The sequence below is a fragment of the Vipera berus genome, assembly GCF_964194415.1.
Source record: "Vipera berus genome assembly, chromosome: 3".
Taxonomy (NCBI): Eukaryota; Metazoa; Chordata; class Lepidosauria; order Squamata; family Viperidae; genus Vipera; species Vipera berus.
Window position 1 is genome coordinate 69,447,782 of NC_138204.1, and position 27,138 is coordinate 69,474,919.

Sequence of the window (27,138 nt, forward strand, 5' to 3'; positions counted from 1 at the left end):
CTATATTTTATGTGCGCCCAAGACCATTCCTCTTCTTCACTCTATGTGGCGCAGGCAAACCAAAAGATTGGACAACCGTGTTCTAAAGAGTTCCCTCTCAGGGCTTCCAATGAATTTGCAGATATAAAATAAATATTCCACCAATTGGTTCAGTTTGTGATACCCTACAGTAGTTGCTTTTGCACCAGCCAATCATCCCTGTTACAAAGATAAATACAATTTCCTTCATGTGGTCTCTTCAACTGTGTTGGACTTTACCTTCACCACTCCATACCACTTATTGCTGGGAGTTGAGGGAGAGAGTGTTAATTGGGGAAGCTTGTTAATAAAGTGAAAAAAATGGGAAGGAGGTTTTTGCAGTTCACCAGCAGTATGTGTCTTTCTCCTGGGGTGCCTAGGCACCTGCTTGGAGAAAACTGGGTTTGCTACTTCTGCTTCTGTGGTTCTCAATCCCTAAGAAAGGACGTCAATATCACAAGGAGCTGTAGATTTTCCTTCACCTCTTCAGCCAGAGGGGGAAGGTATATAAATAAGCATATTCAACATCACATTTGAAGTTTAAAAAATGAAACATCTGTCCAAGATATGTAGTTTCTTAGCATTTGATAAACTGCAAAATAACTAATACCAAACACAGCTCCTTAGACCATATCACTTTGGTTACACTAGGAGTCTCCAACCTTGGCAACATTAAGATCTATAGACATGGCTGCCTGGGGAAATTCTGGGAGTTGAATTCCACAGTTCTTAAAGTTGCCCTTGGGTTAGACCAGGGGTGTCAAACTGCCAGCCCATGAGCTGGATGTGTCATCTGGAAGCTGCGCCCACCCCATTGCCGGCAATGGCAAAACTCTCCTGATACGTTGCGCAATGTCACGTGACATCACGAGTTTGACATGTCTGGGTTAGACCCTAAAATGTGACAATGTGTTTTTATATATCTGCTTAAGTGCTTGGGGAAGAGAAGAAAGTTATATTATACTGCAAGGGGGTGGGTGGGATGGTGCCTTGTGAAACAGCGTGTCGAGAATGGTGTTCCCTATTAAGTTAGCCAGCAAAGCAAATGTTATACAATATTAAGGGGGGAAAAACGTCACCTTGAGTAGAAAATCCAACAGCACCCAGTTTTTGCAGATTTCTCTTTCTGACTTGCTCAACTGAAGAAGAAACAATATTTAGATGTCACAAGAACACTATTTGTGTGATTCTGATGTACAAAACGGTGGTTATGTAACATCCAATGGAATCATTACATAAAAAATGTTGAATTAGATGCAGATTTCTTCATGGAATGACATTTCTCATAGAATGATAACAGAGGGTTCCAGGTAGACAGGAAACCAAGCCATTTTATTTACATGACCAGCTATAGGCATAAAAATCAAATTTTAAATACTAACCAAGGTCTCGGAGATTTTATGCTTAATAGACCCTAATAATCCAGTCTGTATGTTTTGTTATTTTTCACTATTGCAACTTTTGTCCAAATTATATTTTATCACAGTTTGTAGGGTTTTTTTTCAGTTTTCTCATCTTACTTAAGGAAAAGAGAAGGGAAATCACCCTTAGACCTTATATCACTTCTATATTATCCCCAAAAAGAAGAGCAGCAAATAGAATCTTAGTAAATTTTACATAAATGCCAATAACGTATCTTAATTTAACATATGGACACCTTCAGTGGAGTTTAGGGGATGTCAGTGTTCTTCTGTTTTTTAAGTGCTTCAATCAAGTGACCCTCACTTAACACACTCACACCTGAAGCCCTTATAAACAGAAGAACACAGACACTGACATCCCCTAAGCTCCACTGAAGACGTTACCTAGCCAGGTAACAAAACGTTCAGAAACCAACCCACAAGCTCAGATAATGAACCTTGACCCTGGGTTTTATATATGAATGGGTTAGTAAGTTGAGAAATACAGTTAGGATGCCAAACCTGGGTCGTTTCATCTGTGAAGAATTAAACAGTAGGTTAATTTTTAACTTCCGCAACAGAACACTTATTTAAGGGTATAGTCCTATTTGCATGAGAGTGAGTCTCGCTAAATTTAATACTATATTTAACTAGATAAATACAGGATTGAGCTGGGTTGCCTTAAATAACTATTATTGTCACTTATCTTTTGTCATTGTTTTGTTCCATGTAAAGTTTCTTTAGAGCCTTCAGAAGTTATAAAAAAATAAACCAATGAAGGGAAAATGGTACATATTACAATTATAGCTCCATAATAACTACAAGCCCTCCTACAAAACGTAAACTTTAAATTCTGTAAAAAAAAACTGGAATGAGATACAGTTCTTCTTACTCAGTTTCCTGGATTTTCTCACTTCAATTTTTAAGTTACCAGACTTGTTTGAAGTGCCCAGAATATTTTCCAGCTCTCTGGTGCCCTCTAAAGCCTGAAAAACAGGGTTTTTTTGGAAAAAGTTAATATCATTGCTAAGGTTTTTAACCTAAAAACAACATTCCTTAAATCTTCCACTCTTTTCAATTAATAATGACTATACAAGCATACTATGTTACTAGTATGTGATATTAGAAATAGGTCCAATATGATCAGCCAAATGAAGCTGAAAGTTAATTTCCTGACTATATTTGATAAGTTAGAAAACTGGAAAATTAATCTTTGGATTATTTTAACATCTCTCCTAGAGCAAATCAGATCAAATGAAGGGTTCCCCATAACTCTGTCTTAATATCATGCACCAACATAGCCCAATGAAAATGCAGAGATGGTTGAACAGTGATTTCAATTCAGATGTCCCCCAATCCAAATTCATATTCAGATACTATATCAAAATCCAAACATTTTTTTTGGGGGGGGGGCGCTAAGGGAAGCATCAGACTTTTAAAAAGGATATCAGAGGTTGCACTGCAAAAGAATAGGGTTACTTACACATTTTAAAGATGTTTTTACTATTATTACTTATAATTAATTGAATTATTTCACGGTTACATTTTAGCACATTCACTTACAGTGACCCCCCACATTTTTTTTTGATGATTACTAACTTTAAACAAAATTAAAAGTATGAGCAAAGCCATCCCCGAATCCTCTTACACACATGCACCTCTCAGATTGTGGAAGTAGCAGGTGAATGCAGAAAGGGGCAACTTGCTAGCAAAGAATTTGTGAGAATGTAGAGACCCTCCTAGAAAGACTAATGGGCAAAAAGAAAAACCTTAAGTAAGAGGAGGAAGATCCATAACCGAGATTATAGTCAGAAAAGAAATCTAAATCCAGAGCAAAACTGTAGCCTGAGCAAACAATAATGATAATGATAATGATGATGATGATGATGATGATGATGATAATAATAATAATAATAATAATAATAATAATAATAATAATAATAATAATAAGAAGAAGAAGAAGAAGAAGAAGAAGAAGAAGAAGAAGAAGAAGAAGAAGAAGTAGTTGGAAGGGACCTTGTAGGTCATCTAGTCCAACCCCCTGCTCAGGCAGGAAACCCTATACCATTTTAGACAAATGGCTGTCCAGTCTCTCCTTAAAAACTTCCAGTGTTGGAGCATTCACATCTTCTGGAGTCAGGTTGTTCCACTGGTTAATTGTTCTAACTGTCAGGAAGTTTCTCCTTAGTTCTAGGTTGCTTCTCTCCTTGACTAGTTTCCATCCGTTGCTTCTTGTCCTGTTTTCAGGTGCTTTGGGGAATAGCTTGACTCCCTCTTGTTTGTGGAAGCCCCTGAGATATTGGAACACTGCTATCATGTCCTCCCTCGTCCTTCTCTTCGTTAAACTAGAGATACCCAATTCCAGCAGCCGTTCTCACAAAGACAAAGGGAGAGAGTGGGGAACGCACTCAGACTTATAAAATTCTGGTACTAAAAACTTATAAGGAATTGAGCATTAGCATGCATGACTTTGGTTCCCTACTCTGGTCTACCTTGAAGGGATGGCACAAGCACACCTATGCATCTATGGAGTGTTTAGTATTTCTACTGAACTCAACTCACAGTGTGAAAAGGAAGAACATAAAGACTCAACTGTAATAAAGAAAAAAAAATCAAGAGAACTGAATTCATTTGATAAAGCGGAAAAGAATAACGGTAGACCTTCAGATTGGTTAGTTTTTTTCGGATTTGCAGGAATCTTTCCAGGGAATGTTCAACTTCAGACTGCAATACCAAGAATCTAAGCAAAAAAAAAAGACAAATACAATATTAACGGTATGAAACAAGAATAAGCAAAATACAAACAAGAAAAACTAGACCTTCCATGTAAGATTGTGTTTTTAAGCAAACAGCCCCTCCCTACCCCAATTAAGGTTAAAACAACAGCCATATAAAGTTGCAACTATTTACATTATGGTATGCATCTGAAAAAAAACTATTTCTAGTTCATCAGGTTTCTTCCTGGCTGCATTAAAATTGCAAACATGCTTCGGTATACTAATTTAGCATCTACTGTATATCTTACCCAGATATCCCAGTGTTAGTGCTGTACATAAGAATTCCAACCAAGCCCCATTCCAAATTCATGGTTGCTCAAGATCAAGGAGAAAGTAAACAGTCGATATAAGAACAGAGAAAAAGAACAATGGAAACCACAGCTCTATTCTGAAGGCCGTTAGAAGGTCGATACTTGACAGAAGGACTACACTGTACCAATATATTAAGTAAAAGCTCAAGAAGCAATTGCTTGCTCCGAACAGCTGAAACAATCAAACTGATATTATAGGATAAAGTTGAGGATTCCACAGATGTTGCTAAGCTACAACTCTTAACCTCTCTCATCATCAACCATATCGCATGGCATTGAACTGCCAAATCCAGTTCCACAACACTAGAAGGAATAACAATTTCTTACAGGATTAGGCAATCCAGGTAATCCTGTATAACTGTTGAAACTATTCAAAGACCATTTGAATAGTATTGATGCTTGGTCCCCAAAGTTATGGCTGTTGCAGTATCGTCGAGGTCACATGCTCAAAATTCAGGCATGGTGGTTCACTCACACAAACAACTCATGACTTCAGGGGCGCTTCCAGTGTCCCCACCTCAGCCCGAGTGCTGCTTCAGTGGTGCTCGTAGTGCCAGCTGCACAGGGGCTGAAGTTGAGGCCTTTCAAAGAATCGTGAGAAGGGCACATGCAATTTGGAGAACAGTTCATACATATAATAGGGACGCGGTGGCTCAGTGGGTTAGGACGCTGAGCTTGTCGATCAGAAGGTCAGCAGTTTGGCGGGTCGAATCCCGAGTGCTGCGTAACAGAGTGAGCGCCTGTTATTCGTCTCAGCTTCTGCCAACCTAGCAGTTCGAAAGCACGTAAAAATGCAAGTAGAAAAATAGGGACCACTACGGTGGGAAGGTAACAGCGTTCCGTGCGCCTTTGGCGTCTAGTCATGTCGGCCACATGACCACAGAGACGTCCTCGGACAAGCTTTGAAATGGAGATGAGCACCGGCCCCTAGAGTCGAAAACGACTAGCATGCACGTGTGGGGGAACCTTTACCTTTTTACCTTACATACACTTATTGGGGAAAAAAGAAGAAGGCTGGGGCGGCCGGTGGCTGCCTTGCATAGGGCCAGGCCAGAGGTGCTTCAGCAGCAGCAGGAGAGAGAAAACAGCAAAGGTCACCTAGGTGCAGTAGGGCTGGTGAAGCACAAGATAGAGTAGACACTTGGTGGCGGAGCAGCTGTGGCTTTGTGCAGTGGTGCTGGGTGGCTAGCTGCAGCATGGAGCTTGAGGCAGCACTCCGCCATGGTGTTGGCAGTGCTGGGGCTGAAGTAGAGGCCCAAGGCCAGCTGACTCTGCTGAAAGCATTGGACTTTTACGTCAGTCCCAGAGCTGCCACTGCTGCTGAAGTGTGTCACTATGCAGGGTGTCCAAAAGAGCAGGGGGAGGAGCTAGGCAAATGGGGGGACTCCAAGAGGAGAAAATCCCTTATTTTACTGAGGCTCAGGGCTGGGAGGAACCAAGTCAGGAATGGCTTGGATTGGAGTGGGTCCCCACCAGGGGAATTCAATTAACCATACCAATGGGGACTGCTGAAATTTCTGCCACTAAATAATGGGATGGACTTTGTGCTTCACGACATTACTTTGTGATGGGAATTCGGGTTACAATCACCATCCTTAGCTAATAAATGATTTAACCCAGTTCACAACTTTCAATGACATAACATAAAATACAAAGGGAAAAATACGACACGTATGGTAAAAGTGAGGGTCTTATTCTCCCTTGCCAATCCCTTGGATGAATGTGTCATTTGGAACATTAAAACATGGAAATGCACAGGAAATACTAGTGCAAAAAAAAAAGTATTTGTACATATGTCATCTAGAAGCGCTAATGCTTTGAAGACTCCCAAATCACCTGCAGTTGGAACATCGTGATAATCACTCCCACAGAAAACCTTACTTGTCATCGTCTTTCATTTGACGCTGCTCCTTTCTATTGGATTGGATTGGCAGGACTTCGGAAGACACTCTGATTTCTAGAAAGAGAATTAAAGAAGTAGAAATAACAAGACACTCAATTTGAAATGGTTTGAAAAAATATTCAACGGAGAATATGCAAAGATTATCTCAATAATTTTGAAACCACTGAAAGGAAACAGCACACAGACTTTGATTTTAATTCAATGTCACCGCGCCATGTAATATGTGCAGTATCACCCCAAAGTGAGGAAAGCCCTATGGAAAGTCAGTCCCTTAGCAACCATGACACTTTTTAGCAGTCACTCTCATTGCAATAGCTGGGTAAGATAGGCAAACATTTTCTACAGAACAGAGGTTTAATTCCCAAACAGTGGCTTTTAAGTTAGGGGTGTATTTTCCTCTCTAGCCAGAGAAAGCTCAAAGGATCTGGAAAAAGGAATTCAACTAGAGAACTAGAACTTTTTGTATCATGGAGATAGGGGAGAAAGCAGGATAAGAAGCAACGGATGGAAACTAGTCAAAGAGAGAAGCAACCTAGAACTAAGGAGAAACTTCCTGACAGTTAGAATAATTAACCAGTGGAACAACCTGACTCCAGAAGCGGTGAATGCTCCAACACTGGAAGTTTTTAAGAAGAGACTGGACAGCCATTTGTCTGAAATGGTATAGGGTTTCCTGCCTGAGCAGGGGGTTGGACTAGATGACCTCCAAGGTCCCTTCCTTCTTCTTCTTCTTCTTCTTCTTCTTCTTCTTCTTCTTCTTCTTCTTCTTCTTCTTCTTATTATTATTATTATTATTATTATTATTATTATTATTATTATTATTATTATTATTATTATTATTATTATTATTATTATTATTATTATTATTATTTTCTTTCCTTTCCTCAAAACCCCAAATCCATCCTTTAACCAAGAAAGTTACAAAGAGCATGGAGGGGTTCCAAGCCATAGATTCTTCCCTCTCTTTACTGTTTTCTACTCTCTGGTTGCATAATTTAAAACCAATCCTTAAGGGGGCTTGGAAACAAACATGTGCAGTGTGAAAGGCTTCTGAATGCTTATGTTCAGCTTTGACTAGGCGACCAGTCTGCTTCTGGAGCCGATGCTATGGCAATAGTCACTCATGCCCTCATTACCTTGTGCTTGAGTTAATGTAATGCACTCTGCACATGGTTGCCTTTTAAGGAGTATTTGGAGGTTTCAATTCACCTTGTCAAATGTGGCAATCAGGGTGCAGACAGACAAAAGCTAAGTCAGCTAACACTGTCTTTGGTCCTGAACTGGTCATGTACATGTTTCCAGGCACATTCTGGTTATCACCTATCAAGTATTTCATCGTTTGAGTTCTAGTTACCTTCAGGCCTCTCTGTTTCGAATGGAAACTTACACTTTGGAGTAATAAGCATGCTAAATAGACAGGACATTTGTCTTTTGTGGCTGGCTCAGAGTATCAAGAAGTCTTCAACCAATGTAAGAATGGACCCCTCCTATTAAATTCAGGAGGAAAATCAAAATATTTTTTGGAGGGGTGGGGGTGGGGTCTGGATTTTGCTTTTGTAACAGGATTGCTGTTGCCATGGATTATCAATTACCTTTATTTTATTTGCACTATTTTAATAATGGTTAGGGCTTTAGGATTACGGCTTTATCTTTTTAGTTACAGAAGCTGCCAAGAGAGAATGTCACGGAGAGGATTGGGATAAAAATCCGAGCAACTAAATAGCTGCTGTTGAGATTCTGGCCAAATATTATCCTTGCAGTCTGTCTTGGTGGCAAATTGAATAAGAAAGTATATGCCCATAGCCTAACACAGGATGGGGAGATCAAGCCAAAAACAAGCAACAAACGTTCATTCGCACATGAATTAAGCTCACTCAAAAGAATCGCAACAGTTATATTCAGAAAACTAAAACGTCATCTGCATCGTGTTCAAATTAACAGGAAGGGACAATACAGGCAACATGACTGGGCTCATGTGAGTCTCCATTCTGAAGCTGGCTGGCTCAATTATTTTTCCTCTCCTGCCCTTAAGGAATAAGGCAAAGTGATAATCCACTGTGTGGTCTATGTCGCCTCCCTCTGGGAAGCAGGATGGACTGGGCTTAAAAGAAGAGGCAACAAAATTAGTGCTTAGCACACAGAGCACGAGTAGGAGGTGGCGAACCACTGAGCACGGCTTGCTCCCAAGTCTTGGGATACCAAATGATTCCAGCTAAGGGAGAGTTAAAGGCTATCTGAAAGCAAAAGAGGTGGATGAGGAGCGAAGTACCATGTGAATATCATTAGAAGTGTTTTCCTGCACTACGCTGGATCTATTGATTGTATGCGCGTCAAAGTCATGGCTTAAAATTTTTAAATCTAGAACATTGCCATTTTATTCCTTCAGGGATATATCTTAACTGCAGAACTGAAGTAGAGAAAGGCTGCAGGATCTCTACACGCAACCTTTCTGCAGATTACAACGTTCCCAAATTTAAATTGTGTTCGAAACACGATCAGATGGACCTTATGTTTGATTCATGAATAACAGTGCCTTTTATACTGGACCTAAGCTGAATGCCCTGAACATCCTGGAAAAATAGTCTTGAACGATTGCAAAATGTGTCCTCCTGGTTCCTGAATAACTATTATTAGTCTGAGAAACCTGGTCCTTTCCCATATTTGATACAGAAATAAAGCTCTCTCTCGTTAAAGTATATTAATTACCTTTCTATTTGGTCAGTGAATTTGGCACTCACAGATTTCTGCATTTATGTATAGCCATTAAAGGGATTTGTAGGGATTCAAATCCATTTTTAAAACATTAATTGCTTAGAAATCTAATTAAATTAGTAAAATAGCCTGTTATTATGTCATGCTAATATGGGCAGAATACTAGCTATGGGATCATATATTAGTTTATTTTATTTTCTTTTAATTTATTCAATTTAGGCACCGTCCAACTCCAAAATCACTTTGGGAGAGGCATAATAAAACAAAATAGAATAGAAAACACAATGTAATAGTTACAAAAACAAATAAAAAAGTGATAAATGCTAAGAACCAACGACAAAACCTCTGACCCTCTCAAACAAATCCTGACCATCCTAGCACGAAGCCTGGGAGAACAGCCAATTATTTAAGGCAGACATGTCAAACACAAGGCCCGGGGGCCAGATCCGGCCCGCAAAGTGGTTTCATGTGGCCCGCGAAGCCATCCTGCAAACAGTGAGGGAACGGCCCCCGCTGCCTTGGCCCTGGCCCAGAGACCCTCCTTCTGCCAGAGACCCTCAGATCTGTCCCACTCCTGCCCAGGCCCCAGCCACGCCCACCCAGTAGGCCACGCCCACCCTGGCCATACCCACCCGGCCCCCTGAGGGCAACCGCAATGCTGATGCGGCCCTCAATGAAATTGAGTTTGACACCCCTGATTTAAGGCCTTCTGGAATGAGAGCTACAGGGACATTAGGGGGAATCTGATTTTAGAGTCTGTGTGGGATCAGAAACAGAAAATACAGGCAGTCCTTGGTTAATGGCTGCCCTGTCTAGCAACCATTCAGATTTATTATGGCACTGAAAAAGTAGTTTTATAACTGGTCCTCAAACTTACAAGTATCATGGCATCCCCGTGGTAAATGTGACAATTTGGGTGGCACACATTTACAATCCTGCATCACAGAATCACCATTTGCAAGCTTCAGAGCCAGCTTCCAACAGTCAATGGAGAATCTGGCAACAAGTGACAAACTGTGGCCATGTGATCTTGTGCTTAACAACCGCAGCCGATTAATTTCACAACCACAGCAGAAGTGATGGACTAAGTCTGGTGCAGTCATGTGAAGTTTCACTTAACAGCCACTTCACTTAACCACGGAGTTATAGGTCCCAACTGCAGTTGTTATATGAGGCCTACCTGTAGCGTAACATGCATTAAGAAGGTATGTGGAACAATAAGGGATTTTTATTTAAAACCTTGCCTTAAATCAGGCTTAAGGCCAAGTAAAATGTCAAAACAGAGATGATATAGAGACACTGAAGAAAATATCATTTACTATTTTTAAAATGTTTCAATTTCCAACTATGCATTATGACATCTTTATCCTAATACACACATAACTTATTTATGTACACACTATTTGTAAGAAATTAAATTTAGCATTAAGAGAAGAATAAAGAAACAGCTTACCATCCAATTCCTCAGCATTATTTTTGCAGCTTGAATAATCTGAAAAAAAAAGGAAAGCTACTGAGGCTTTGCTGTATAATTATCCATCTAAATGTCAGCTGAGAACATGTGATTCCTTCTTTTATGTGCAAAAGGACTGCTCCCTTATGCCCATACTTAATTACAGCATGGAAATATAGCACACACTCACCTTTGCCTTTGACACTTAATGTTCAGGGAATTTTACTTCAGGCATTTCTCCTTTTTTCCTCACTCAAGAGTACAGGCATATGAAAAATTCAATCAGTCTCTATGTCACACACACATGTGCTACACAAACTAGAGATCATAGAGTTGGTAAAAGCAAACGCTTTGTATACTGTCGATAAAAGATTGATTCAGGAAATCCAATATTTGGAGTTTTGAAGTTATAGATCACACTATTGATTATGAATATAGATAAATCTATTATCAATATTCAGCTAAGAAGACAGGAATTACTGAGTGAATATGATAAATTCTTCAACTTGTATTGTTTTTTTTTACAAAGTAGCTCTAACTTACAATACAATGTACAAAGGGCATAGATTCACCTTATTAAGCCATACATTTCCAAATAATATTTTCTTTCTGTACTTGACTAACAAAACAAAGGCTTCTTCAAAATTGGCTTAACTCTTGACCCATGTAGGATATTTTTTTTTTTTTGGCCACAATTTTGCCACTGCATTTTTTTTGTTCCAGTTTTATTATTTTTAACAACTTAATATTTGCAAATCGACTTGAGTAAATTAGTGAGATTTCAATATTATCCTCATAATCCAATTTCATTGAGGGGTGGGTGTGAGAGAGAAATAAAGAGAATTAAAAAGAAATGATAGTTATTTATGTAACCATAGACATAAATTACTAAATCAAGAACCTGACTTGATCAATAACCAGAAAAGTTCTACAGTAAGTAGAACAGAATGTTCAACTAACCATTTGATAGGTCATTTCTCTGTTCTTTGACATGATTACTCCTGGGGCTTGAAAATGCACTGAGTAGACATGTTCCTGTCATTGGTGAAAAAGGGCCATTTTTCTTTCCTTTTACTGATGATGTTGCTGGCACCTGGACCAATAAAAAAACAACAAAGAACATTTTTTCTGCAGTAAAAAGCATCATCACATTCTCCCTTTCAATGCCTATACACTTATTATTTAAAATAGTCATTGCAGTGCAAAGAGAATGTAACCATCCTCCTCTCCCCCACACCAATGATCCACTTTATGCTCAGTTAATAAATCTTTAGAAGAGACTCCAGATTTAAGAACAAGAACAGACTCCAGATTTAGCAAGAATTCCCCATTGATATAGCTTATCCCTCAGCTGGACCTAACTGATAACAACTTAGAGCAGTGGTTCTTAACTTTATCTTCATCATGGACCCCCTTTTTGTGGCCACAGACCCCCAAGATTTAAATCAATATTTCAATCATAACATTTCTTCAAGCTTTTGTGGACCTCCTATGAAAACATTGTGGAGCCCCAGGTGTCCAATGACCACAGGTTGAGAACCACTGACTTAGAGGGCATTGTAACTGCCTAATGTACCTGTTCAATGCAGTTCCAAGAAGATGGGATTACTTCTATAGGCTTCAGCCTACAGTAGGACCCAAGAGTTAAGCAGCATGGTCCTCAAAGGCAAGATTTTCTCTTGTCTGATATTGACTTTGATTTAGACTGTGCTATACAAAATAACCTCTTAATCATCCTGTCACCGCCCTATTTAGAGGGAAGCTGCTACCTTACCTTTCACATTTTACTCCAGATGTTATTTCAACTTAAAAAAAAGGCTGACAATAGCCTAGCCTTCCCCAATCAATCTACTACATACCCTCAGAATTGGATGATGCTACTAATCATGAAATGAAATCATGAGGCAGGCATCACCAAACACTCAGATGCTGCTTATAGATGACTCAGGAGAAAGGGAATCTTCAACCTCAACAGATGCATTACAAAGATGGAGGTCAGAATGTGAATATAATGAACTATTGCTTTTTTCTTCCTTCATCATCACATTATAACTAAGCATGAGGCTATTTAATATAAAATTCCATGTTCCTTTCCACATCTCCATATTGCTAAAAATTAAAGTGTGTATGTGTGTATAAAACATTGATAATGTTTATTGCTCATTTATAATTGAAAATCTCTTTGCTCTTGTAATAGTATGTACACCTGAAGTAGTGTGTGTGTGTGGGGGGGGGATTTTGGTAAAAGCACTATGGTTTACCATGAAGGCGATGGTACACTCCAGAGAGAAGCCCAAAATAAGACTGAACAGTCCTGAACTGGATCGGAGGAGGATGAAGAAATTCAAGGAAGCAACACGCTATAAGCTCTCAGGGGTATATCTATTAGGTTAGAAGGTTATAGCTTTAATCTGGCAAGATTCTATCTATTAGGTGTAAGCCATTAAGGAGTGGAGTCAATTGGATTTTGCTGTCTAATGGGCTTGGACCTGATAGCCGCAAGTTTTTATTATGATTATTAATTCAATATTTAATAAATGTCATATAAATAGACATTTCTAACTCCCGTTTTACTACTCAAAATTTAGGGGAAAGTAAGAGGGGAAGGAGGAAAAGTAAAATGAAATAAGAAATAAAGGACATTCAGAACTTAATTCATAGGATTATAAATCAAACTTTCTATCACCTACATATATTCTCAAAACAGCCCACAGAAGTTACCTCTGGATGAGATATATTATAGCAGTCTTGTAATTTGAACCCTTTCCTGCAACATTTAGCAATACAGTTTTTACTCTTGAGCAAAAAGGTAGTTCTCCCAATTTTCACGATTAATTTTACCTCTGATTTTTGAAAAATTAATGAAATTATAAACCTGCAGCAAGAGGTCTGACTGAGCAAACATGCCAAATAATTATTCTTAAAATAAATATTTCCCCCTTTTTAAATTTCCATTTCAGAAAAAAAAGCAGCTTTAGGGTGGAATAAAATAATTTCAAGCTGGATCGCTTGTTTCCAAAAACACCCTTCGGACCTAGAAAGCAGATGCAAAATTACAGTCACAGCTGTACTGTATATACTGCAAATAATGAATAACAGAAAATGAAATTGCAAATTACATTGCTAATGATTGTTATTGCTATTTTGTCACTTTTGTTTCAATACAAACAAAGAGAAAGTATACATATCTTAATACAGTCAGATTTTCAGTTTAGCTAAGGCTATAGCAAATCTTCTGCAAAATAAAAAAATGGCACGTGCAGACAAAACTGGAGATTCATTTTATTCACATTTTGATACATTTTCCTATTATTTCTTCTCTTCCACAAGCTACCTGGCTAAGCTTCACAGAAACTCCCACAACTGGTATTGGAAGAAAATAAACTGGTATATGTCATGGCACAGTGTGTCTAGAAACACACAGTGCCACATTTTACCAAAGAGGGAGAACAAGAAAGAAACCCAGAAAAAATATAATTTCATTTTTATTGTGATAACTGTATGGGTAATTTATTACAAGGTTACAGTATATTATTTTATGTTAATCTACTTCTCTCAGCTAATTACATTCTCATCATAAAAATGTCTTTATTGTTTTGCTTTCAATTTCGCAGTTTATAATATGCAGATTATAGTATTATCATAATTGCATATTGTTATATGTACATTCAGATAGCAGTGCATTTGTTTCAGCAATTATAAAGCTAATTTCTAATAAACAATGTCATAAAAAACATTTGGCGCTGGAGAGATTTGAATATAACAAAACAAAGAATAGCGCTATATTTCTTTAGTTATAGTCAACTGTTTCATACAAAGTCAGAATATTATATAAAATAGCACTGCCTTCAAAGGTCTCTAGCAATCACTTCATATACATTAAGATATATATTATCATTGATTATTGAGTTATGATTTCTCTGAACTGTTGCTCATTTATACACCCACACATTTTCTACAAAATAATTTACAAATTTAAACACAGGACAGAAAAACAAAAATATTCTTACTTTTTCTGGAATAAGATTTTCCAGCTTCAAAGCTCTTTTAGCACTACAAAAGAAGGAAAGCAAGTGTTATTATTGCTCAAAGGGAAATTTTAATCTAAGAACATCCTTCACTGGTAGCTAGTAGTAATCCCCATTAACTAACCCTAACCACATTCAAGCAACATTTTCTTACAATAAGAGCTAACCTCATACAGGTATACATGAACAAGATGGTAAATACTGCTTTGAAAACTGATCACATTTGTGCTGTTTTCTCACATGTGGCATACAACTGGATCAAACAGGACATCAATATCAGATTACCCAAAATATTTATTAACTATAAAGTACTAATAATGAACATTGCTATACAGAATTGCATAGTAACTTACCTTGTTATTTTTCAAGGTGAAAAAAGCAATTCTTATATTTCAGCTCAACATGATTCAGTGCTGCTAGACTATGACTGAATTAAGGAACAGATGCTCTCTGACTTTACAGGTCCCTAAACCATAAGAAAACATTTTCTTGCATTTTTCACTGTACTGATTCAGGAACGTGCCAGCTTCTTCTGCAAAATCTGTTTTCCTGAACTGGATGCCCAGTTGTTAGTGGCAATACTAGGAATGAAAAGCTGAATATTTAGAATATTTTAGATTGTACAGCTGTCTTCTAAAGAGTGGTCGTCAGAATTTTATTGAATGCAGACTAAATACTTTAAAGAAAGAAAGGTCAAGGTAAATTAAGACTATTGTTCCCAGAGATAACTCCAATTTTCAATGTACTTCCTTAAATCTTTATAAGGAGGTATCGCTTTTTTTCCTGTAAAGCAACTAAACAACTAAGAACCTTTACAATCATTTAATAAATGTATCATAAGATAATTTTAGATTAAATAAGATTTGCAGGGGGTTTTCATTTTAGAAAAGAACATTACAGGTATCACATTGGAAACAGGCCAATTTTTCTGTTTCCAAACAACCACAGTGCTAGAAAGAGTAAACCTTACAAAAAATTACTGGCATAAATGACACTTATGAGCCAAAGACCAAGCTAATCACCCACAAAATATTTTTTTACTTTATTTTTTGTGATGAAACATATGAGAAACGTTTATGGACATCTTTGAAGTACGACTTTATATATTGCTAGCTTGAAATGAAAATGAAAAACATTTTTGTCTTTAAAACAAACAAGCAATGCTATATAGTATATGGTATTTACATTTTTCATGTTAAAAGCTACTTGCATTCTTGCCAAGATACAATCAAAGCTGAAAGAATTGGATAAAATTCTTAACGGCATGTTCTTTTTAAATATAGTGCCCTGTCTTGCTTAAAGAATGCAGACTCCATTACATCTTCTGTATCTCAGAGGCAGCAAGGAAACACTGTGTACATTAATACATTCACTCTGCAAAGATGCTGTAGGGGACATGCGTGCATTTGCATTCCACACTAAGGCATGTTATGATGGAAGTTTTTATGGTGGACTTCAAAGAAAGCTGGAAGCAAAAGTACAGTGGAATCTGGACCCAAGATAGCTTTATGATTAGAATAAATGGCAAATTACATGAAAATCCCATTAAACTACAGTATAGCAAACTGGGAAAAAAATCTAGGAAAAACGATAGACTGGTCAAGCAGCATACTATTTAAAATCTGTCAAAGACTTTGGGTGGCAGCAGAGTTACAGCACACCCAAATTTTCTTTCCTCTGCCTGTGGAGATGCTGAAAACTTGGAAATAGCTGAACTCGTTAGCCATTCTCAGTCCAAGAAATTACCACTTTACCGTGAGAAGAAAAGTCATTTTGCCACATTTCTGTTAGACAATTGTTTTAGGTACATATTTCCCCTATGCAATAATAGTAAAACTCAACAGTTGCAAAGACCTTTGCAGATTTAAGGAATGACATTTCTTAAATGGGAAAGCGAAGGGGCATCCATTCAAGGCTACATTGTGAAAAAGAAAGCATAATGTGAGAAGCATTTATTATATTTCTTTTGTATTGCTCTTCTATATCATACAGTTAGAGGAGCAGAAAATACCTTTTATTTAAGCAGGACTGGTTTATCATTCAGATCAAAAAGCCAAATGGGACAGTGAATGAACGAAATGTATTACAGTGTGGGAGGTAGCTTATCCTCATCTTCTCAAAAGGTAAGTCCTACTGAATGCAATGTGACATGCTTCCATGTAAAAATATGTAAGGAAGGCCAAAGCTCAAGCCAATCTTCCACAAAATATTTTCACTTTATTCTTTGAGATGAAACATACTGAGAAATGTTTAAGGACATCTTTGAAGCATGACTTTATATTGCTAGATTTGATTTTACAATTATTTTGAAAAGGGATTACTGAAAAAACATTTTTGTGTATAAAAAGAATAAGCTAAGTTATATGGTATTTATGTTTTCACAGTTAAGAGCCATTCGTATTCTTGCCAAGGGACAATCAAGTCAAGTCTTTAGTGTTCTCTGAACCTGGTTCTTCCTTTGCAGATATTTCATTACCTGACTAGGCACAGTGTAGCGAATGCACTGTGTGCTACTGAGTGTGGTGTTTGCTCCTTGTTTATAAACAGCAACTTGCCTTGTCATTGTCAGTGGGGGCATAGTTTTCTCATTACACTTCCTTGATTAGGCTTCCTTAATTCTTCATAGGCTTTCAGGATCAGGGTACCAAGGAGAACACCATTCCCTTACCAATACTGGCAAGACAGGCTACTGTATATAAACCCACAGCAAACACCACGATGGTACCTAGTCAGGTAATGAAACATCTATGAGCAAACAACTAAGCTCAGAGAGCACCAAGGACTCCACAATTCAACCTTAAGCTGCATATATTTTCTTCTATTGATAAAGCTAAAACAATTTTACAAGATTCTTAGCAGTATGTTCCCTTTTAAAATACAGGGCCCTGTAAATATAAAGGTAAAGGTAAAGGTTCCCCCGCACATGCGTGCTAGTCGTTTCCGACTCTAGGGGCCGAAGAGCCAGCGCTTGTCCGAGGACGTCTCCGTGGTCATGTGGCCGGCATGACTAGACGACAAAGGCGCACGGAACGCTGTTACCTTCCCACCGTAGTGGTCCCTATTTTTCTACTTGCATTTTTACGTGCTTTCGAACTGCTAGGTTGGCAGAAGCTAGGATGAGTAACAGGCGCTCACTCTGTTACGTGGCACTCAGGATTCGACCCGCCAAACTGCCATCTGATCGACAAGCTCAGCGTCCTAACCCACTGAGCCACCGCGTCCCTATACCTGTAAATATAGGGCCCTGTAAATATACATAAGCCTGTTTTAATTATATTTAGTTTCCAAAGAAATCCAGTCATGTGAAAGTCATAACACTCTTGCTCAGATGATTTCAACAGAATCTATCATAAATGATTAACAGCCTGGAACTAACAACCTTGTCTTTTGAGCATAGGCTCAGTTGTGGCATGGAATTCTTATGCTCTTATGAGGTAAGGTACACATATACCCATTCATTAAAGCTGGTGTGACATGATATTTGAAAATTGGCATGTTTTGAATAGCTTCCCATAGTGAACTTCTAATTTAGGGCATCAAGTTGCCTATTCCAGCAATAGAGTTTTTTGCTCTGAAGGAAATCCTATAATTTTCTTAGTATTCTGAAACCCATTATGTTAAGAATCATTGTATATTCATTTTTTGGCCATCTTGAGAATCAGCAATCCAAAACAGCAACATATAGCTGTTCTGCTCATTTAACCTCAAGAAATCTACCACTGTTACATCGAGTCTACCTGAAAAACATGTAGAATCTGCATTACATGAAAAGCAGCTAGAATTCATATTTCTATGACAATCATACACTTTAAAAGTCCTAAAAAAATTGGAAGCCTAATCAGGTCAATTTGCCCTAAGAAAGTGTTTCTGAGTAATCAGCTGCTTTTTTCAACCAGCAAGATATTTAAACCAAATAAGGTTTAAACTCAAAAGAACACTAACCTATTTCAATATCCTTCCAAAAGCTGATCTCAAGTGCAAATACTACACAAAAAAACTCTTTATAAGTGGAGATTGTACCCTTGTGGGAAAAGAATCATTGAATCCATTGCTCATGGCCTGTAGCTCCCTCTATAAGAACCCCAGTTCTTGCTTCATAATTCCCTAGTTCGCAAAGTATCCAATTTTGAATTATTTTTGGTACGGTTGTTTTTATCATACCTGTACATTTTATTTCTTTGAATGTAGTTAAAATTTGTTACACTGTCTATAAATTAAACATGCCCTGATTGCCTCAGTGACCTAGTTATAACTTTAAGTTGTTCTTGGTTTTATTCAAAGTAGAAATTATATGAACAACTCTGAGAATCCCAGTCAACCATAATAAATTATTACTATCACCATTTCTATGGATACATTAAGCTTCTTGAAATACTTCAAATATCCATTATACTATACCTCATAATCTCTCAGCAATGGAAATACAAGATCTAGAATTTGATTCAAGTCATTTTGGGAAATCTGAAATATTAATGAGTCACATGCAGAACACAGAATATAGCATAGTAGAATTGGAAGGGACCTTGGAGGTCTTCTAGTTCAACCCCCTGCTCGAGCAGGAGACCCTATACCAGAGGTCTTCAAACTCGGCCCTTTTATGACTCATGGACTTCAACTCCCAGAATTCCTCAGCCAGGCACACTGGCTGAGGAATTCTGGGAATTGAAGTCCATGAGTCATAAAAGGGCCGAGTTTGAAGACCCCTGCCCTATACCATTTCAGACAAATTGTCATCCAGTCTCTTTTTGAGCCTCCAGTGATGGAGCACCCACAACCTCTGAAGGTAAGCTATTTCATTGGTTTATTGCTCTCACTGTTAGGAAATGTCTTCTTAGCTCTAGGTTGCTTCTCTCCTTGGTGAGTTTCCAACCACTGTTTCTTGTCTTGCCTTTTGGTGCAAGATTTTCCACAGATTTTGGACCATATTTTCTGCATCCCTGATTTTAAAGAACTATAAAATGTACAGCAAATCCTGAAATAGACCCAGCATAGTTTAAAAATAAAAACTCTTCATAGTATCAGGGCCAAATAATAATAATAATAATAAAAAAAATCTTGTCAGACTTCCGGTTTGCGCTCATAGCGCATTGCTGCACGAGAGCCCTGCCAGGGGGATCCTAAATGGGTCTGAAGTTGCCCCGGAGAGTTGACCGCAAAGGAGGGGCGCCCTGTTGATCACGAAGTGATGGCAATCGCTTCGTTTGATCTGGGAAAAGGCTAGCCACATGCCAGCATGTAGCCCAAGCTACTGCAGCTGAAGTCCAAGAGAACCGGTGAACAGCATGCTTGGAACTGATGAGAGTATTTGATCTTCTCTCTCTTATTTTACAACTAGTCTCTGGGAAAGATCCCCAAAGCAAACAACCTCTGAAAGTGAGGGGAGGGGACTACATTTCCATTCCCCCATAGACAGAGGCAGCAAATTAATTTTTAAGGAGAAAAGAACCTTATTGAAATTAAATTCAAAATACTACAGTCTGATAAAACTTAGAAACTAAAACAAACTGCTAAGATTATATTCTAAAGGATTTTGACTGAATTACATAAAAAAAGAAAAATAATAAGAAATTTTTGTCTGAAAGAGCAGGAAAATAAATATTTGCTGACATCTAGTGGACAATGAGAATATAGCACATTAAAGACAATGCCCAGAAACAAAGAAAAAAAATCTGTTCCCATGAACTCTAATAACTTTTAAGAAGACAGTTGCTAAGGAACAGAGAAGAGATTGTATACTGGGGCAACTATAAGACTGGAAAGTGTTTGAAGGAAAAGAAATACTTTGATTGTGGTTTAAATTTATGAACTGTTTAAAAATGTTGATCTATGATAAATTATTGAGAAGGGAAGTTACAGGAAGGATTTAAGCTCGCTAAATATATTGAATTGACAATTGACTCCTGAAAGAAAGAATTGTTATAAAACATTGATTTTACTGAAACCCTGACAACTGAAAATTACAGTGTATTACAAAAAATTATATATAAAAACAAGAACTATACAAAATTGGACTGTATGAATTTTGAGTTTTGGTTAGCTTGACAAGGCTAATTACAGAGACTATGGCATTTATGATGGACAACTCGAAAAGGGGAGACAACATGGATATGACATACTCATCAAAAAATGATAGAAAACCACACTTATTATCTACTCCTGAAACATTAAAGACCTTTAGAAACATTTCAAGACAAGACAAATACTTCCCAAGATGAAATTTATGCAATGCTATGACAGATATAAACTACAATAGACTTAAACCACGAGATTAAACATAACTTTGATACTATAAGGAAGGGGTGTCAAACTGCCAGCCCATGGGCTGGACATGTCACGTGGAAGCTGCACCCACCCCATTGCTAGCAATGGCAAAGCTGTCCCAATACGTTGTGCGATGTCACATGAAAGCGTGGGTTTGACATGTCTGCTATACGTGAATATATTTCTAACTTAAATCTACAATGAAAAAACATCCAAAGAATAATGGTAAAGAATGAACAAACAATCCAGACAACAGAATGTAAACTAGAAAAAAATTATTTAACTGGTGAAGTTACAAATGAAGGGAATTATAACTTAATACAAAGAAGAAAAAACTTACAAGACTTGGATACAACAATAAATATGGAAAAGATATCTTATGCCCATGGTGGCGAACCTGTGGCACACAGAGCCCACTCTGTGGGCACACGCGCCGTCTCCCCAGTCCTAGGACTTCAGCTGGGTTTTATAAAACCTTTTCGCTTTAGGCCTCCACTGCCGTGTACCAAAAAAAAAGTTTCGATCAATCAATCAATTTCAACTTCTTGCGGGAAAAATGAAAGATCTCTCAAAGTTGAAATTGACTGAGTGAACTTTTTAGTCCCACCCAGTCTGCCATTACCACTGCAGCCACACCCACCCAATGGGCCATGACCACCCAATTGGCCACACCCACCCAATGGGTCACACCCATCCGGCACCCGACGATACATAAGTGGATTTTGGGTTGCAGTTTGGCCACTCAATCTCTAAAAGGTTTGCCATCATGCCTTATGCATTAGAATGTCAAAATAAACCTGAGAAAAAGCCTTAACAAAAATGGACACTGCTAGGAGAATCATTGTTTGGGAGACAAAAAGCATACATCCTATCTACTATGTATCCCCTACTCCTAACAATAATTACAAAAATATAAGAACTGGACAAGTTGAAAATATTAATTTGGGAAACAATTTGGCAAAGGAAGAAAATTAGAGACAGGCTGAAGAGACTGGATTAGCCCTACCAGATGGAATATTATATGAGTAAATAATTGTTTGAATATGGCTAAGTAAACAAATAATAAAGGGACTTTAGAATAAGTGTGATAAGAGATATAAGCAATATAGTATTTTTTTGATAAGATACAAAATGTAAAAATATTAGGATGTTGTAAGTGAAAGGAAAAGTTTGGATTTTAAAGACAAATTAAGTTTGAAAAGATTTAGGATTAAGGAAATTGAAATTGAGTGGAAATTAGGCTTAATAAGAACTCTGGAAAAAAGGACATATAGTGATTTAAGTAATTTTTACAAATAGAAGAGAAATATAAATTGACTAGAAAGATATGGATAGATGTTATAGATAAGTAGTATAGTATCTATAATATATGAAATATGAAAATATTGTGATATATTTAAATGGAAAATTTGAATATTTAGATGTTAAATATTGGGAAAAATATGATTGACAAGAATTGTTTGAATATTATGGAGAATGAGCTTAAACAAGATTATGAAAATAAGATACATGGTGAATCAAAAAGATGATTCTTACGAAAATAACATAAGCTGATAAAAAAATGCTATATATGGATGCTACTATTGTTGGTATAAATATAGAAGAAAATGTTTTTATTTAATCCTTTAAATATGGAAAATATCAAATATTAGAAATTATATTTGTTTAATGTTGTAGGAGGAGAATATTACTGGGTGAAGAGAAGATCAAGGAAATATATTATCAATTGATATACTAATTATAGAAATATAAAAATTAATTATTGTTTAACTATTATTAATTGTATATTCTTTTCTAAAAAATGTATGAACCAAGACAACACACTGTACACCAGGCACTAAGGTTGTTATTGTAAAAAACCAATAAAACTTTTTACAAAAAAAAAATCTTGTCTACTTACCTACTTAAGTACCTGTGTAAGTCCTCAGCTCTCCTCCATCATGTTAAGTAGAACTCCCACTCACCAAAAATTGATTAGTTGGAGAATAGAGGTCCGTCACATATGTGTCAGATCACATATGTACATGTGCCTGAACATTTTTAAAGCAATAGCTAATGAATACCTATGTTGATTATGGCTGGGTTCACATAATATTTATTTTATTTTATTTATTATTTATTTTATTACATTTATATACCGCCCTTTCCCGAAGGACTCAGGGCGGTTTACAGGGTGATTAAAAAACAAAGATACAAAAGTTAAAAACAAATTAAAAAAAATTATATTCGTCCCTGCATAAATAAAACCCCAGTTAAAATTAAGATTAATTCTCAGCCTGGGCCAGAGAGCTCGAAGAGCCAGGTCTTCAGGTCCCGGCGGAATGAACGGAGGTCGGGGGCAGTCCTCAGCTCCACTGGCAGCTGGTTCCAGAGGGCAGCCGCACCCACTGAGAAGGCCCTATCCCTGGGTGTCGTCCGCCGGCAATCTCTTACCGGTGGCACCCTGAGAAGACCCTCCCTGTGGGAGCGCACTGGACGAAGGGAACTTGATGCCGGCAGCAGGTGTTCCCTCAGATATCCCGGACCCAAGCCATTTAGGGCTTTATAGGTCATCACCAGCACCTTGAATCTCACCTGGAGGGCAACCGGGAGCCAATGCAGCTCGCGGAGTAGAGGTGTTACTTGGGAGTATCGGGAAACCCCCATCACAACTCGCGCGGCCGCATTCTGCACCAGCTGAAGCCTCCGAGTGGTCCTCAAGGGCAGCCCCATGTAGAGAGCGTTGCAGTAGTCTAAACGGGAGGTGACGAGCGCATGAGTGACTGTGTGTAGGGCATCTCGGTCCAGATAGGGTCGCAACTGGCGCACCAGGCGAACCTGGGCAAAAGCCCCCCTGGTCACGGCTCCTATATGGTCTTCAAAATTGAGTCGTGAATCCAGGAGGACTCAAGGTCAACCAAATTAGCAAGCAGACTATGGTCTAGCATTTAGTATAAATTCCAAGTTTGATGTTGCTCACTTTTTACTTTAATTGCATATCTTACTAGGATAGCATTACCTACATTTGCCTGCCAAATTAAACCATAAATCATAGTCTAGCATAGCATGTGGTATGAATCCAACCCTGATAGTTAATGGTCAGTGAAATGGATCATCATTATTGTATGGAGTTTCCAGCAGCAGCAGCTGTCAAGAGGAATGCTTCGTTAAAAAATAAAAACTTTACACAATAGTTGGGATCATATATTTAATCATAGGTTGCTGAAGATCCTAATAACATTGTGCTAAACCACCATGATTTAATGTGATGTGTGCACACATCAAAGTAACCTCATCTTTTATTATGCTAAATATATAAACTTTTCTGAAATAGTATAAAGTCTCAAAAATAAATATTTAGGACAAGCATTTAAATGGGAATTCTCATCAATGCTAAAGTACTATCAAATGAAGACAGGTGGAAAAGAATGCTTCAAATCACACTAAGAAACAAAGTGAGGTATATGTACTGCATTTTTTTTTACCTTTTCAGGTAAGAGAAAGGACATCCTCAACCTAAACATTATAAATCTCAGCAGGACTTTTTCCTAATTTATCAAGCTAAAACCTATTTGGTTCTCTAACCAGCAGATGGAAATCACTTCTTTTCACCTGAATATTCTACCTCATAAGTTCACAGCAGCTTTTCACAATCTAGTGCCCTTTTCATTTCATTCCCAAACAAAAAACCTGGTGTCACTTGGGCTGGAAATGATTGGGCTGCTAACGCAATACATTTGGGGGCACCAGACTAGTGGAGGCGGTTCAGCTAAGTGTTAGAAATATTTATTATGAGAGGAAGCTCATGGGCTGTACACACTTCAAAGCACAACTGCCTTAGTCATTTCTATATATTCCTGCATTAATAGCACTCTGAGAGGCAGCTTAGTGTAATGGTTAAGGTATTGGGCTAAAAACCAGGAGACCATGAGTTCTAATCCTACCTTAGGCACAAAGCCAACGGACTAGCCTTGGGCCAGTCACTCTCTGACCTAAGCAGCAGTGGCAAACCAACGTCTGGAAAACCTTGTCAAGAAAACTGCAGCGACTTTTCCAGGCACTGCCAAGAGTGAAAAAACTGACTTGGCAAACGCACACAAAAATTAGCACCTTACCTACAAAAGCCACACCTAAATACACTCCTCTGTCAGTGTAAAGCAGGGGTAGGCAACCTCGGCTCTTTTATGACTCATGGACTTCAACTCCCAGAATTCCTGAGCCAGCTTGGCTGGCTCAGGAATTCTGGGAGTTGAAGTCCATGAGTCATAAAAGAGCCGAGGTTGCCTACCCCTGGTGTAAAGGAACACAGATATTAATGCAGGGGTCTTCAAACTTGGCCCTTTTATGACTTGTGGACTTCAACTCCCAGAATTCTTCAGCCAACATGTCTGGCTGAGGAATTCTGGGAGTTGAAGTCCACAAGTCATAAAAGGGCCAAGTTTGAAGACCCCTGTATTAATGCAATAGGGAAAGAGGTCTCTGTCCGTCCTCCGGCTAACAGGCACTCTTAACTGACACTGTGTCATTATCAGAACCCGTTTGTCTTTGGCTGCGTTCGCAAGACCTACTGAACAGGATTCTCAGAACACAGTCAATTGAATTGCGACAAGCAAACCCAACCTCGGCTCTGCGCTGACATGACACTGACACACACACACACACACACACACACCATTTCCCGCTTCAGCTCGGGACTTACCGCGGCATCAGGACCGCTTCCAAAGCCTTTCCTCTGCAGCGAAGCTGAGCCTCCCGCCCTAAGTCCGAACGGTGCACCAGTCAAAAGGGGCCGGGCGGGAACACCAACCCTCAGCCTGAAAACGGCTTGGCTTGGCTTAGCATCAGTGGTCGAGTCTCTTATTCTGCTCGCTTACTCCTTCTCCTCTTTCGTTTTGTTCTCCCCTTGCCCTTTTCGAGCACCATCAGATTCTCACCAAGATAAAATTTCCCGAGCAGTGGCAAGAAGCAGAAAAGAGGCAGTCGTAAAACTCCTAATTTCATCTTAAAGATCAAGTAGAGTCACAATGAAAATAATCAGAGTTGGGTTGGTATTTTTTCTTTAGGGGTTATGACGAATTCTGCTAAGCTATAAGTTTTGCTGAAAAGAATTCCAGTGTTTTAGGTCCTTTGGTGTTTCACAGATGAAATTAAGGCTGTTGTCTGGTATTTTAATACTCTTTCTCCTTTCATTCTTTATTTTAAAAAAAGTTCCTAGAAGACTAGCGCTCTCTGCAACTATTCTGTTCTCAGTCAAGCAATTTATTGCAATACTCTTCTTATACACATGTGGGCGCACCGACAAAGGTTTAGAATAGATAACATCGTGACTAACTGAAAGGAAAATTAGCTATAATTTTTTCCAGGTGTGTGAAAATACTGTAGTAAATAAAAAGTGAATGTTATCTGTTGTTATCTCAGATGTTCTAAGAATAGTTATGCTTGTGCTCTGGAAAGAAAAAAGCTCTCTATACAGGCCTTGACATGTTTTGACTTACTTTGCCAGTTCCAAGTATAAAACTAATTTTGTAAAAAAGGGTTTTGGAATTGATTTCTAACGAAGATTTTTTTTATTGCATAAGTGAACCACTGTATGTGATATCCTAGGAATTAGCCGTTTCCTTACACCCAATGGAATATGTTATAGATTTTGAAGAGTGGCACTGTGGCCAATGGCCATGGAATCTACAAAAATATACTGCTCAAAAAAATAAAGGGAACACTTAAACAACACAATGTACTGTATTTAATAGTAAGATGTCTTATTTTCTGTTCCCTTTATTTTTTTGAGCAGTATAGTTGCTTGTACTAATAGTCATATATGTTACTGCTTCTCAATTATTTGTAAACTTAAGATATAAATTAAATGTTAAATGAGTCATTGCATCTGAGCCTCCCAAATCTTACCTATTTCTGGCTATCTGTTGAGCACATCAACATTTCTATACAGTAATACAACATTGCAGTTTCCCAATTCATAAAACTAGTTCTCCATTAATATCAAGCAAGTTCTCATTAAAGCAACTCAACAATACTTCTAACTACCCTTTTCCTTTAATGATCCTGTGATTTGTTCATCTCTCTTATACGCTATGGAATAAATAAACCTTGGTTTCCCCCTCTCCCCCAGCTATCAATTATCATCACTTTTGAGTAATATTTTTATTGTCAGATGCAATTGATTTCTTTTATTGAGGTTTATTTATTTAAAACATTAATTCTGGGCAGCTCCCAATCAATATGTTTATAAGCATAGATCTTCATTAGATGGAGGCATGTGCTATTATCTGAAGCATAAC

The 27,138-nt window shown here is 38.0% G+C and overlaps 1 protein-coding gene across 1 annotated transcript in view; it reads right to left on the reverse strand.

Annotated features, from left to right (window-relative positions):
- ITGB3BP (integrin subunit beta 3 binding protein) overlaps positions 1 to 25,554 on the reverse strand; it is a 40,869-nt gene extending 15,315 nt beyond the window's left edge. The window contains exons 1-8 of the mRNA XM_081322645.1: positions 25,542 to 25,554; positions 14,585 to 14,627; positions 11,535 to 11,667; positions 10,575 to 10,613; positions 6,388 to 6,463; positions 4,080 to 4,158; positions 2,311 to 2,404; positions 1,098 to 1,157 (exon numbers count right to left, since the gene is read on the reverse strand). Coding sequence (XP_081178771.1) covers positions 1,098 to 1,157; positions 2,311 to 2,404; positions 4,080 to 4,158; positions 6,388 to 6,463; positions 10,575 to 10,613; positions 11,535 to 11,667; positions 14,585 to 14,627; positions 25,542 to 25,549 — 532 coding nt within the window. The 5' untranslated portion in view covers positions 25,550 to 25,554. The remainder of the gene's footprint in view (positions 1 to 1,097; positions 1,158 to 2,310; positions 2,405 to 4,079; positions 4,159 to 6,387; positions 6,464 to 10,574; positions 10,614 to 11,534; positions 11,668 to 14,584; positions 14,628 to 25,541) is intronic.
- Positions 25,555 to 27,138: the final 1,584 nt, after the last annotated feature.